This window comes from Brachycentrus maculatus, unplaced genomic scaffold, assembly GCF_059751285.1.
Source record: "Brachycentrus maculatus isolate JH-2025_06_01 unplaced genomic scaffold, ASM5975128v1 h1tg000352l, whole genome shotgun sequence".
In the NCBI taxonomy this organism is placed as follows: domain Eukaryota; kingdom Metazoa; phylum Arthropoda; class Insecta; order Trichoptera; family Brachycentridae; genus Brachycentrus; species Brachycentrus maculatus.
In genome coordinates, this window is record NW_028281101.1 from 1 (window position 1) to 15,873 (window position 15,873).

At 32.1% G+C, this 15,873-nt stretch overlaps 2 protein-coding genes across 2 annotated transcripts; one reads left to right on the forward strand and one right to left on the reverse strand.

Moving 5' to 3' along the window:
- Positions 1-70: 70 nt before the first annotated feature.
- Positions 71-9,731, forward strand: LOC148303745 (phosphoserine phosphatase-like; the record flags this gene model as incomplete). Its single annotated transcript, XM_088269464.1, has 3 exons — positions 71-299; positions 5,336-5,497; positions 8,134-9,731. Coding segments are annotated over 3 exons (495 nt in total), but the record flags the coding sequence as incomplete, so codon positions are not given.
- A 1,086-nt stretch (positions 9,732-10,817) lies between these two features.
- Positions 10,818-13,345, reverse strand: LOC148303746 (uncharacterized). Its single transcript, XM_088269465.1, has 2 exons — positions 13,176-13,345; positions 10,818-12,300 (listed from the first exon to the last, which is right to left on the reverse strand). The coding sequence occupies exons 1-2, from the start codon at positions 13,178-13,180 to the stop codon at positions 11,091-11,093; spliced, it is 1,215 nt and encodes a 404-aa protein (XP_088125591.1). The 5' UTR covers positions 13,181-13,345; the 3' UTR covers positions 10,818-11,090.
- Positions 13,346-15,873: the final 2,528 nt, after the last annotated feature.

The window sequence follows — 15,873 nt, forward strand, 5'->3', positions numbered from 1 at the left end:
CACACTACTCGAATTCTTGGAAGTTCTATATACATGAACTAATTTATAAACATTGTTCTTGAATCCTTAGAACTTCACTAGAGACATCTATTGGAGAGATGAAGTAAGGTATTTAAGTAATTTAGATGTACAATTTGGATTTTGCTATTGCAGAGACCTGGTGGAGGTTTTACACAGTCGAGGAGTTCCCGTGTACCTGGTCTCCGGCGGATTCCGCTGCCTCATCACTCCTGTCGCAGAACAAATCGGAGTTCCTTTAGAAAACGTCTTCGCTAACAGACTCAAATTCTATGTCAATGGTAAGTTCCTCATCTTTATAAACTCAAACATTTTTTAAGGACCGTTTATACTCATTTTTTATCACAATATACATAGTTTAAGCTGATTCTTGGCAAGGGAAATTATTGTTGGGTAGTATGTATATCCAAAATTAAACACGGTTATTTCATTGAATTCTACTTTTATTTACATATCGTAGCCGTACAGGAGAAAGTAACCAACTGACAAAACGTAAAATGTTCAGGAGGACCATTTAAGTCGCTTTTGCTTGACAACAAAATATACATCAATGCAGTTAGTCATTTTTAACAAGACAATATATTATACTTCCAAGTTTAAAATCGCTTTGGGATTTTTTCAGGGCAATATTAGCTAGTAAGATATCACGTTTTTGTAAATAAATGCACGTGGTCACTTTCTCCTGTATGACTACTATATATATGATAATATGTGACACGTTTCGTCTTATTAAAACATTATCAAACACTCGCACAGTGTTGATAATGTCTTCATAAGACGAAACGCGTCACATATTGTATTATCACATATATGTAAAAATAGTAGAATTGAATCCAATAACCGTGTTTAATTTTGGATATAATACCCAACAATTCAATATGGGATTCTACCAACTGTCTGCAGTTACAATGAATAAGGGAAAATATTGAAGATTGTCAAAGATGATTTAAAATGTAAATGTTGTTGGATTTAAATGTCAAGGACACGGTATGATCAAATATTTCTGATTCTTTAATGTGGAGATCAATGATCTTGTTTTGGATGTACATTGTACATGCGTGAATACACAAGTGAAGTCTTTATCAAAGATATGGTGATATGATCATTTATCCTTTCCACAGTGAAATGAATGATGATGAATATTGATTATCTCATTAGATCAGATGATATACACTCTAAATCACTGGTTCTTAACTGTGTTGAAGGTACCGAACCTCACCAGTTTCATATGCTTGTTCACCGATCCCTTTATTGGAAAAATGTTTTGTTAGATTGATATATTCCTCTTAAATAATATACAAGATCTATTGGATAAATGAATATATCGTTTCATTTTTCATAATATTTTATATATTCCTTTCGTATAATATACTAGATCTATTGGATAAATCAATATGTCGTACAGTAATTCGGATGTGTATTTAGACCTCCGCCGAACCCAGGAGACTGACTCACTGAACCCCTGGGGTTCCATCGAACCCAGGTTAAAAACCACTGCTCTAAATCATTCGCAGCAAAAATTATATCGCTGTTTCGCAGCAGGGGTAGGCTGAGAGTATTTTCTCTCCTGGCATAGACTCCTGCCTTCCTCTACATCCATATATCTGGTCATACATGCTCTCCGGTTACGTATACTTTTGATACAACCAGATTCGAGGTCATAATTGATTTGACTAAGTCTTTCTTGAGCATCCCCATTCTGTTTTCCCATTCTCTCGTCATCCATTCGCTCTACATGTCCCAATTACCTCAAAAAATCTTTCATAATTTTTTCAATAGTCCCTAACATGCATCTAATATCCTAATTTTTTAAGATATTAGAAAGAAATGTCCCTTAGAATCTTTAAAGCATTTAAATAGCACTCACCGTGGTTACAATCTTTTTTTGCCAATTCCATGTTTCAGTAAATTAATTTATTAATATATGTAGAACAATTTTTCATACATTCTGGTAATTTTTTTGCAATATTATTTATCATTTACTTTTAGTTAAATAACCTTTGTCTTTTTTTAATTGGCGTTTTACTTAGTAAATACCACTATTTCTTAAAATCTACTGTGACACGTGTTTCGATGCATTCCGCATCATTTTCAAACACCGTATTACGGTGTTTTAAGAAATAATGGTAGTTACTAAGTAAAATATTAAATAAAAACGGACAGATTCTACCACAAAGTGACTGCCGAATCAATTAATGAAACCTTTGTCTTAATTAGGCATTTCGAAAAATTTGTGGAATTTTTAACAAAATAAACATAAAAAATCTGATATCATACCATAACCTTTAGTCCATAAACAACTGTTTTAACCAGTTTTTACCGCATACGTAATTTTGTTTATAATATAAAACTAGTAAAAATAGTAAATTTTTCCTTAGAAAAAATGATAACCAAAACCACGGAATCATTGTTGCCTCTTGTTATTCTGACCTATTCTGATTATATTATTTAGTAGTTATTTACTTGTATACTGTTGTTGTTTTCAAAGTTGATTAAATCATTATGACGCAAGTAAGTAGTAAATAATATTTGTCCCTGTATTCTTCCAAACAAATATAACAAATTTGTGTCAAAGTCCTTTGAAGCATTCCGTTTTTTAGGTCAAGATATTGTGATGATATTTGACCAATTAAAATATGTAAATTATTCCTGTAAAAAAGTGCGTGACCTATTCAACTTAAACAATTCTTTTTCATTGTGATATCCTCTTATCCTGACATACTGAGGGTCTCCCAAAATAAGAAAAAATATTTAAAACTAAATATATGGGTCTGTTCTAAAAAGTGGTAATCAATTCTTTTTTACTCTCTTCTCTTTTATCAATTTTTTTTGCATGGTCTTTTTGTTAGGAAGTTAAATATTGATAGAATTCTTGAATATGGGTACTACATAATATGTTTTCTTTATTTGATTTTTACCCTTTTTACGCCTAATAACTAATAATAATTTATTGAGTTAATTTTTTTAAAAGAAAATAAATACTACTGTTCTTATTATTTATACAAATATTTCAATTTCATACTATTTTCGTAGTGCTCTGTTATTCAAAATGGGAATCAAATTGTGTTAGAATGGATTTAAACCTAGAAACTCTCACCCAGAGTCTGCGACATTAGCCACAGGACCACAACGCAAATAGAATTTAAAAAAAATTAATATTTTTTTTTTTAATGCCAATAAACACTTTAAAAAATAAAATAAAATATTTGTGTTTTTATTATTTACAAAAATACTTCAATTTCATACTTTTTCTGTGAGCCTAAGCGGCTCATTATTAGAAATATGTATCAAATTGTGGTAGAGTGGATTCAAACCGAGAAACTCTGACTCAAGAGACCGCGACACTAACCACTGGTCTACAACCCGACTCCCGACACTTCTATTCCTATTCCTTATGGATTTGAAGGGGTCAACAGACATCTTACAAAAACGGCACTATCCAAATTCATTAAATCATCAAAAAACACCAGTGGAATAGCAGTACGCAATCATATATTTTTTTCTCATTAAGTTATGTATAAAATCACTTACGTAGGTGCAAATTTAATTTAAACAGTTTTTTTCTTTAATCACAGACATGAAATTAAAATGAAATATGACGTACGGGGCGTTTGAACACGTGTTCAATTATTTGTGGTATTAGAATAATAATTTGCTCTGTAACCGGTTTCAACAGGATTGTCAGATTGTATCAGAGTCATTAATATTTGCTCTCAAATATTTACAATACCATTAGATGTGTGCTTGGTAACATGATTTCTATGCTCTATATAGTCTGTTTATACACATATGTACATTATGTATGGAAAACTTCTTTCTTTGTCTTGTTTTTACAAGTTTAGCGGTTACCACGTTTGGCTACAATGCGAGGTTCGAATAGGAGTCAAAATAAATATCTTGTAATGAGTAATTTTTCTGCCTCCGTGGTGTAATGGTTAGCGTGTTAAGCTACCGTGCTGGAGGTCCCGGGTTCGATTCCCAGGGGGGGTGAAATAAATATTAGTGATTTTACACTGTAATATTTATTTAATATTATCCTGGATTGGACCCTGAAGCGCAGGAGTGATCACCTTGTCTCAACACGATTCAGTGCCCTATGTACCTTTGCAGGTGCGGATAAGAGTTAGAAAAAGAGAAGAAGATTTTTTACTCTTGTATTAATCCAATTGATTTTTCAAATTTCTAACAAAATCATGTATAATACATGAAAAAATGAAGCATTGTGTTTGTACAAACACCGTGTCACCTTACGCTTGCATAAAACCTTCTTCAGTTCTTCAAACCCTTATCTGCACCCCATTAGTGCGTAGGGCACTGCATCATATAAGCCCAGTGTTATCTTGATAACACATGAAGGAAAGGTGATCAGCCCTCCGCTTTAGGTACCAGTCCAGGGTAATATTTAATAAATATTAAAGTGAAAAAATCACTTATATTTATTTGACTCCCTCCCTGGGAATCGATCCCGGGACCTCCAGAATGGTAGCTGATCGTGTTGACCATTACACTACGGAGGCGGACAAAGATGCAGCATTGTAAAATCATGCACAGTCTAAAGTCGAAGGATTTGGTCGTATTGATATAATTACGTAAGTTACCTTATTATCATTCGGCAGATAACCTAACAACATAATTACGGCTCTCAAGTCGAACTGGATTCAGAAAAATACGTAACCGCCTATATCCGGTTAAGAGATTGCATGCTTTCGCTCTCTGCTGTAGTTATGATCATTTTTAATTTAATTTTTTGGCTCAAAGTGCAAAAGTTGTTATTCTACATACTTTCTACTACACGTATGTACAAATAAAAAGTTTCATTTTTTCAACTATTAAAAAATTATAAATATTTGAATATAAAAAAAAGTTTATCTTTTTGATATTTCCAAATGATTTTAGATTAACAAAATGCGAAACCATGCAATTCCAACAAAATAACACTTCAATAATTTGATCCCACACCACTCTGTCCTTGCAAACATTCTTCGCCTCTTCCACGTTCATGCATCTCCTCATACATACCCGCCGAATGTTTCGACTCCTAACCTGACCACTTTCAAGTATTTGGCATACTTGATCGTGCCATGTTTTTCTCAGTCTTCCTTTGCTACTTTTTCCAATTACATTTGCCTCATAAATTTGTTTTACCGTTCTTTCCTCACTCATTCGTTCTACATGTCCAAACCATCTCAACACGCCTTTCTTAATTTTTTGTTTTTTTTTATCGATAAAAAGTATATATGTACGTGTTTTATTACATGTTTAAGTGGTTTTTAAAAATATATCAGTTCTATAGTTGGAGTTTTTCATTTGATTTCAGGGGAATACGCCGGTTTCGATGAGAACGAGCCGACATCCAGGAGCGGCGGAAAGGGAGTGGTCATCGGCAAGCTGAAGGAGCTCCATCACTACAAGAGGATAGTCATGATCGGGGACGGAGCTACGGACTTGGAGGCCAGTCCGCCCGCCGACGCATTCATTGGTAACATATTCATATACAATTATCTCCAAATCTTAGAATTCATATTTGTAATTTGTTATTTGTTATTATGTAAATGATGAAATAAATAAATAAATATATTCATAAATTGATAAACCAGCATTGACTAAGAAATCAGCTAATGCCAGGTTGTAAGCCCTGAAATGCTCAGACTTTCATCCCCTTTTTGTACAAAAACAAAAAATGCTTTGTCTATTTTTTTATTTATTTTTTTATTTTTTAATTTTTTATTTATTTATTTATTTTCATAATACATAGATACATTCAATAAACATATTCATTTCATATACACATTTATTATACGTATTACGGCTGTTTAGGCATGGCCTGTGTTGAGCCGAATACTAACATGGTAATACAAAGTTTTATATATTTTTTTTTTTTAATTTTTAATATTTATATATATTTTTTTAATGATTAGATTATAAACATAACATACAGGAGATACAAAAATAATTTATGTTTTAAGGTTTTTCAATGTGATAATTACACCTGGACTTTAATCAATTCACTTTCCACCTTGTCCCTTCCAATGTTAAGTAACCATCGACGGACACTGTTCTTAAAGACTCAGGTCTTTAAGAACAGTCACTCCTGGAAATCTTAATGGTTTCGGGCAGCAAATTAAATATTTTTGGAGCGAGAAATGAAAAATTTTTTTGGGCAAAACTTGTTTTAATGGCTGGGCCAATGTAGTTTTTATTTAATGCTGCCCGGGTTCGAATAGTTTGTTGCGTTCTAACCTTTTCCATTTTATTCCAGAAGTAAGTTTTGATACTCGGAATAATATACTAGAATAAGCAGAATTTGAATTTGATTAACAAATATGATGTAAACAATATTTTGAGTATGTCCAAATACTTGTTCGCAAATCTGGATTAGCTCCATTTGGGAGTTATTTTTGTCATTATCTTTTTGACACCTCAACAAACATGAAGAAGAATATGGAAGCCTGGGCATTTACGGGGCTTACGATCGTCATAGGTTTGGTTAAGTGACCACTTTATACAAGTGCAGTAACATTCACCAATTCTACTCATGTTTGAAAACCAATTTTTTTTCAACTCTTATATAGGGTCCGCCATCTAAAGTTTTTTTTTTCAACTAGTGCTTATTTCGTGAATGGTAACACTTAGCTCATGTCTGATTTGACAGATAATTAGTTTTATCCTTCCGCTGAGCGAATATGGTTGTGTATACGCTTGAACAACGCTGGGAAATATTGCGACATTCGACTTACAGAAGATGCCGATTTTGCCAAAAAAATCATCTTTTCGGATGAAGCTCATTTTGATCTTGGCGGGTATGTAAACAAGCAAAATTGTCGTATTTGGGGCACAGAAAACCCGCACGCATACATTGAAAAGCCGGTACACCCAAAACGAGTCACTGTTTGGTGCGGATTTTGGTCCAGAGGCATAATTGGGCCATTTTTCTTTGAAAATGAGCAAGGAGTGGCCGTTAGTCAATGGCGATCGTTATCGGGCCATGTTGAACGGATTTTTGTTCACAAAAATTGAAGAGGAGGATATTGGCAACATTTGGTTTCAACAGGACGGCGCTACGTGCCACACAGCCGAAGCTACACTCGATGTTTTGCGCCCCATTTTCAAAAAAAAAAAGTTATTTGGCGGACCCTTTATATGTTGATCAAACTCGTAACACAGTACATATCGCTCACTCCTTTCAAGAACGTCATAAATCAAAAATCGTGAATTTTGAGTTGTGCATGTTTTCGGAATGCCCAGAAAATGTACTATATACCAGCAAAAGTGGCATATTTTAAACTTAATATTTACCCGCTACAGGGCAGAAAATGTTGTTTTTGCATTTTGAAGAAAAGGTATTGTTTAATGATTTTTTTAAATATACTAAATATTTTTCAAATGGAGAAAAAACCTTCAGGTTTTACCTAAAAAGATCTGTTGCACAGTAAAAAAATCAATAAGTGGCTTGATGTTTATTTTTAACACATTGTGATTTCTTTTTAAACATTAAAAACGTTCTCCTGAAAAATCAAGTTTTTTGATTTATGACGTTCTTGAAAGGAGTGAGCGATATGAGTATACAACTGCCAATTTTGTTGGAATAGGGAAAGCTTTTATTGCCCTAAAAAAAAAGCCCTGCCTGAAAATGTGATAATTTTTTATTTATTTCACCGTTTATTTTATTTACAGCATTTTGAGTGTCCAAATACATGTTCACGAATCTGGATTATCTTATTATCAAAAATGTATAAAATGACTCCTAAGCGGAGCTAATCCAGATTTGGACACACTTAAAATGTTATCTTATAACCCTTATCTGCACCCAAATGGTGCATAGGGTACTGCACAGGTGCAGTGTTATCTTGATCATTAAATACACAAAGGAAATGTGATCAGTCTTCCGCTTTAGGCGCCAGTCCAGGGTCATATTAAACGAGTGTTAAACTGAAAAATCATTAATATTTATTTTGACCCTCTTGGGAATCGAACATGGGACCTCCAGCATGGTAGCCTAGCGCAATAGCCACTACACTGTGGAGGCGGATAAAATGTTATAGGCACCAATAATACTTGTATTTGTTTGAATTAAATTTGTTGTTAATTTATGATTTTATTTTTTCTTTTCTCCAGGTTTTGGTGGAAATGTACTAAGAGAAGAAGTCAAAAAGAAGTCACAATGGTTTGTAACCGACCTTCAAGAGTTGGTGGACGCGTTGGCCATCCAAACCAAATGATGCGACGTGCGTCAAGTATTAGTGTAAAAGAGTTTACTTATAGTATTCAAGTACAACCGCGGGTAATTTTGCATATATTCCGAACTTTATTCACAAGGTTGAACCTTTCATTACGTTAAGGAAATACTCCCAAAAAAAACAATTTGTACCCGTTTTCTCAAACACTGTTATAATTTGGCCTTGTAATGTCCATACAAAACCCTCAATCGGTTACAATAATAAATTTTCTAGTAAATATCTGTCACGTTTTATCCCACGTGCTTAAAATCAATGGAAAAGGCAACCCGTTGTGTTATACTTAACAAAATTTCCACTGATTGTAAGTAGAAATTTGTATAACCTTAAAATAATTTTTGCACTTATGGTACTCTATGTTTTAGTTTATTCAAGAAACTTCAACATAAAAGTTGATTTTTGTTATAAGTGCGAATAACTCGTATGTATTCATTAAACTTTTTTCAATTCCTGATCAATATTTGATAGTAAAATATCATTTTACTCTTTGAATGTCGAAACACATGCGATTTCTATATTATTAGTTGCAAAAAATAATAGTACAATGACAGATATGTTTTTTGTTATGTTAAAACTTGATCATTTACTACTTTTTTATATATCGTACAGAGTTTCTTAGATACCGGGTTTGACAATGGTGGCATACAATGTGTAACTGTATTTTAATTTATTTAAGTATTTTGAATATGAGAGGATTTAGGCTCAACACAGGCTTTGTCCAATGACTCAAATTACATATTTAAAATATACTTTAAAAACTTATTAAGTTATTAACGCTAGATTACGGGACATTTGTAATATTTACGACGGACATCCAATCTGTGGGGAGCACCGAGGCAACAAATGTAAGGAATGTAGTGACAACTAGGATGTATCTTAATTGTTTACCGATATTTTATGTTCGTATTTTATGTAAAGATCTCTAAAAACATGTTCACTTACTTTTAAAATGTTTTTCAAAAAACATGAGTTTCTTTTCGTCATACATTTTATGAGTCCCGTATTAAGGTACATTGAAACAAGTCCTGTGGTTTGGGATTAATGTTTCTATAGACGTTTGAGGCTAAACTTTTCTTTTTCCAAATAAGGTCTTAAACTTTATGTCTCCATGTTATAATTTGGAGAACGAGCAGATAAACACGTTTAAATTAGGGTTGAAGAGTTAATATATCAAGTCGAGGATTAAATGTAGTCATTTAAGCATCCGGTTGTGTATAGGGCACTGCATCATATAAGCACAGGTGATCAGCCCTCTGCTTCAAGTACTGGTCCAGGGTAATATTAAATAAATATAAGAGTGAAAAAATTACTTATATTTATTTTTGTCCCCTCTGGGAATCTGAGCATTACACTACGGAGGCGGACAAATCTCGCATATTCGAGTGTAGTTAATTATAGTATGTACGTATTTTATAGGTCAGTTGGAAGAAACTGAAATTTTATTGTGAATTTCGAACAAATAGTACTTTACTTATATTACATACCTAAAATCTTCAATTGTATTATATTTTAATTTAGTACATAAATGTTGGACTACTTTTGAATATGTATTGGTCAAAATCAGTTAGGGTATATTAACACATTGTTTGCGGGAAACACTTAAAAGCTTCTTTCACATACTGTTGGTAGAGGGTGGGAGACGCTTATATAAGCGTTCTATTTGCTAGCTTTTGTTAGAGCGCGAGAGACGCCAAAAAGCATTGTACAGATCAGAATTGAGTTTGCGGTTACTTGTGATAAGTATACAACCCTAATTAGTATACTGATTAGGGTCGGGGTTGATGAAAAAACCGCCCGACAACAATGTGTTAAAATAAATATTTTAAAATTATTATTCACTATGTATTTCATTCATTATTAGGTCAAAATTTTTTCAAATTGAATATTTCAATTTCAGCTGGCTGAGAAGAAATATTTTTATTATTATTGATTAGTAAATTTATTAAATAAATATTTGGATGTTTGGAATAATGGAGCAAACATTCTTTGGGACTTTGTTTTTGTCACTAATGAATGCATTTAGGATTAAAATGTGTATATTTATACATGCATGTTTAAAAACAAATATGCCATGCACTCTAATATAGTATTTCAATTCAAAACAGATGTAGAATATATATATATATATATATATATATATATATATATATATATATATATATATATATATATATATATATATATATATATATATATATATATATATATATATATGTATATATATAAATATATATATATATATATATATATATATATTTATATATATATATATATATATATATATATATATATATATATATATATATATATATATATATATATATATATATATATATATATATATATATATATATATATATATATATATATATGTATATATATATACAGATATATATATATATATATATATATATATATATATATATATATATATATATATATATATATAGTGTGTGTGTGTGTGTGTGTGTGCGCGTGTGTGTTGGTGTGTGTGGGTGAATGTGCGCAAGTATATTTTTTTTTAATGTGTCGGAAAAATGTTATTTATGAGAATAAAAAAAAATATTTTTTTTAAATCTATGTTTTATTTACTATTGACTCTTAACCTTACTTCCCCGAATCTATTATTGTTTAACTTAACCTTAGTCCTACTCTAAATGTACAACAGCTTAATCCAACATTCCTCCTTCTCCAAGTATAAGTAAGAATTATTTTAGCGTATCCTTGTTTGATTGTCATGAGTTATAATTTATTGAATATATTCTCTCTGGAAGTCGTAGTGTAGTCTTTCAGTTCTGCTTTTACAGTAGTTAATTGGGTTTTGCGAGTTACAGCAACCTACTTGGAGTATGTTCCATATTCATCGAAGGCATCGTTGATTCCAGTATTTGAGAATACTCGGAAATAGTTGTGACAGGAGGCTAGTTGCGCATTTAAATTCATTATGATCTCATCTTTTTCGACTAATTTTAGTTTCATGCATTCGAAATCATACCACGAAGGACACTCAAATTTCTGTTCATTTTCTTCGCTGTTGTCTGGTGACTGTTGCGATAAAAAACTTTGGTTTGGCATATAAGATGTAGAAGACGTACTCGCAGCGGGTGCATTCAAAGAACTCGGCGGTCTCCTGTTATTATTTCTATACGGCAAATATCTATCGAGTTGCGTTTTGGCAATTTTCAGATCTTTCTTGAGGATCTTATTTTCAATTTTCAAAGCTCTCAAGTCGTCTTCGTCATTACTGACCGGTCCGATTCTTCCGCCTGCCGGGATGCTAGTCAGGGTTTGTAAAATTTTCGCTTTCGTGTCTTCGATAATGTTTTCGATTTTATTTTTCCCTACATCGGCGACCGAACAGGGATTCCCTTGGTACTTTAGGAGCCTGATGATCTTGCCTCCCCGGGACGTCTTGATTCCGAGGACTAGCTTGTCCAGTCCTCCTTCAGTCGAAAAGGCTTTGACGTCCACATCGGGTCCGTCCATCTTGGCAGATTGTACTTTGCCAGTCGTCACCGAGTCGCCTTTGATCGCGTACAAGCTACCGATTTTATCGCTCGAACTGACGGAGTGAATCATCAATACGTTTTCTTTTGTATCGTAATATATGCGATTGTTACAGTACTCGCCTTTAGTGACGATTTCCATTTCTTCTTTTGTAACACTATCTTCTTTATACGTGCTTCCTTTTTTTACAAAATACTTATTATTATCATTGTCTAAAAATTCATTCCATTGCGGTATTGCCATTCTCGTTCCCATGGGTTGCAATGTGTCATTACGGATGATGAAGGTTTCAGGGCCCTTAGCTACGACGACGAATCCGTTTACGTATCCGATTTTCTTCGGTGGGAGATCAGTGTCGATGACCATATCGCAAACGTAGTAATTTGATAATATCCTGACCACATTGTCCACACAATTCCCGCTGTCATTTTCCATGAAGCATTTAGTTTTCCAAGTCACCTCGGGGGACGTTTGGCCGCTGGTAGTGCGGATACTAGCCAGTAAGGTGACTGCGGCCAAGACGAGGAAATGAGTTAGAAACCTGCAATATAATTAAAATTTTATGAATTGATATTGATGTGGAAGTCACTTTGTGGTAATATCTGTCCATTTTTAATTTAAGTTTTACTTAGTAAATACCACTATTTCTTAAAATCTGTTATGACATGTATCTTGATGCATTCTGTAAAAATGACGCAGAATCCACAATAGAAACGCGTGTCACAATAGATTTTTGAAATAGTGGTATTTATCAACTGAAAATTGAATTTTAAAAAATTATTGAAATTGTCCCGGTGGCGTTCGATATGGTCAGAAACTACTTGTTTTAGTTCTCTGTGGCCATATTATTATATCGCACAGTGATTGGAAAAGTAACATGGGTTATAAAGTAGGTAGGTACCATGCAAGAATGAAGAAACTCGAAGAATCTCAGCAACAGGTGAAAATAAAAACTTCACAGAAAAAAAACGGTTTGTATATTCACTCCTCTGTTGATGAGAACTAATGTAGTTCTCGAAACTAGTCGTATTTACATTTCAACAAGTGGTCTAATACAAGTTTTTTTTTGGACGTCTTAGAAGAAGAATATGGAAGTCTGGGTATTTACAGGCTGGTACTCGTGTAACATTCACCATTCTACCCATGTTACATGAATATTCTATAATTTGAGTACAAAGTGATTACTTAAACCAGCCCTGTAAATACCCGGACCTTCATATTCATCTTCATCTACGTTGAGTTGTCAATATAAATAATCCCTAAGTGGATAAACCCAGATTTATGAACAAATATTTAAGCACACAAAAATTTTGTTTTTATATTTAAATGATTCTTTTAAAAAAGAATCATTTTAATATTTACAATATAAAATAAAGGTATACAGATATTTATTTTATGTTTAAATGTTATACATACCCCATGGCAACTAAATTCCTTAATAAACTTGTTTATAATTTTTTATTCATGATGCATTCAGTTATTAAGTTCACAAAAAAAAGTCACATGACACAAAATGTATTTGCAACCAATTATTATTCATGTAGCGTGAATGAATTTAATAAGAAAATACTCAAAATTAAGCATTCATTCAGATAATTGTTAAAGTATACAGGGTGAAACAAAAAAACCATTACCTTAAATAATAAAAAGACAAATACATTAATTTATTCATTTTCACATCGACAAAAAATTAAGTAAAAAATAACTTTGTTGTACAATAAAATCAATACATATTTTATTTTGAAACGCAGGACTGTTCACATCGCCCTCATATAATCAACGATCAAGATAACGCTGCCTCAATATGATCCAGTGCCCTAAGCACCACTCGTTGTAGATAAGGGTTATAATATAAATATATTTTGGACATTTTCACTATATCCATGGTTGCCAGGTTGCAATTATAAAAATATCGGGAGGTCAGTGTACAGACACTGGCCAGTCAAGCCATCAACTCCTGACGAATGGACTCGTTGGTGCGTCTAGCTATCCATGGGATTCGGAACATGCGTGTGTATATTATAAAGTATTCGTGTGTATATTTTCCAAATTGTTTAATTTAACGATTTTTTGATCGCCATCTTTTTTTGCTACATTCTCTACTTACAATCTCACTGATTGCCACTAATTTTCAACAAAAGGTTATCATTTTTACTAGCGAAACTCTTTGTACTTGTACAAGGACATATCGCTCACTCCTTTCAACAACGTCATATATCAAAAATCGTCAATTTTCAGTTGTGCGTGTTTTCGGAATGCCCAGAAAATGTACTATATCCCAGCAAAAGCGGCATATTTTTAACTTAATATTTACCCGCTACAGGGTAGAAAGTGTTGTTTTTGCATTTTGAAGAAAAGGTATAGTTATAATTATTTTTAAAAATATACTAAATATTTTTCAAATGGAGAAAAAAAGGATCTGTTGCACAGTAAAAAGTTCAAGAAGTGGCTTTATATATATTTTCAATGCATTATATTATATTTTTAAACTTTATGAACGATCTCCTGAAAAATCAAGTTTTTTGATATTTGACGTTGTTGAAAGGAGTGAGCGAAATAATGGAATATTAACTATAAACAGGATTGTGTAATATTACGTAGGTAAGTAACATGTCTTTCAGAGTAAAAAGATAACGTATTGATTACGTAGCGTAGATAACTTTAACTTTACTTCTAGTGTCATTTCCATCTATTTCTGACTGATTTCCAACGACTAATATTTCTGTAATATTTACTCATTTACTACTATTTTACATTAATATCTTTAATAAAATCAGTAAAATAGTCATTAATATTATTTCAATAGTGTTGTCATTTATTACAATATTATTTTTGTCATCTCATCAATGATGAAGAAGAATATGTATGTACGTCTGGGCATTTATGGGGCTTACGACCGCCATAGCCTGGTTTAAGTGATCACTTTATACACGTATTACATTCACCAATTCTACCTTTGATTGACAACCGTACTACTCAAATTTTTGGAAGTTTTATATATATATATATGATCCAATTTTGAAACATTCTTCTTCATCTATGCTGAGATGTCAAAAAATAATAAAAAAACTCCCATAATTTTATTTATTTATATTTTTTATTATTATTTCTTAAGTTAGCTTATATTACATAATATAAACTATTTTATACACTTCATTTACTACATCTACACACACACACACACACACACATATATATATATATATATATATATATATATATATATATATATATATATATATATATATATATATATATATATATATATATATATATATATATATATATATATATATATATATTTTATATATATTTACATTTCCTTACAGTACACGAAACATTTATTTTTAAATTCTTTCAGACTCTTTTCATTCTTCATACATTCAGGCATCTCATCACACATTTTTAAACCCTTATACATTAAACAATTTTGCGACTCTCGCACACTCGAATTGTTGTTATGTTACAATATTAATAATTTTTACACGTTTTCCGAAAAACTATTAAGAGCGATGTTTTTTTAAACCAAGACGCCATTTGGCGACCCCCCTCGGCGAACATGACAAAACTTTCCCCTTAACTGCTATTTTTCTGTCCTCCTGTGACGAGTTGGGTGTTATTATTTCACATATTTATACACTGGTAGTTATAATTTAATGGTTCCTAGCAAAACAAGATATAGCTTTAACCTTAATTAATATTAGCGCCCCTGCAGCGAGCTGGCGGAAGGGTGAACTCGTGGGGCAATACTCGAAACCCGGTAGGTACATTCTGCAGATAAAATTCTTAGCGAATACACTTAAGAAAAAAAATAAACAGTGCATTTTTAGGCTTTGGTTAATGTATAAGATTACATATCGCTCACACCTTTCAAGAACGTCATAAACCAAAAATCGTCAATTTTCAGTTGTGCATGTTTTCGGAATACCCAGAAAATGTACTATTTCCTAGCAAAAGAGGCATATTTCTAACGTAATATTTACCCGCTACAGGGCAGAGAGCGTTATTTTGCATTTTGAAGAAAAGGTATTGTTTTTTTTTTTAAATATACTAAATATTTTTCAAATGGAGAAAAAACCTTCAGGTTTTACGTAAAAAGATCTGTTGCACAGTA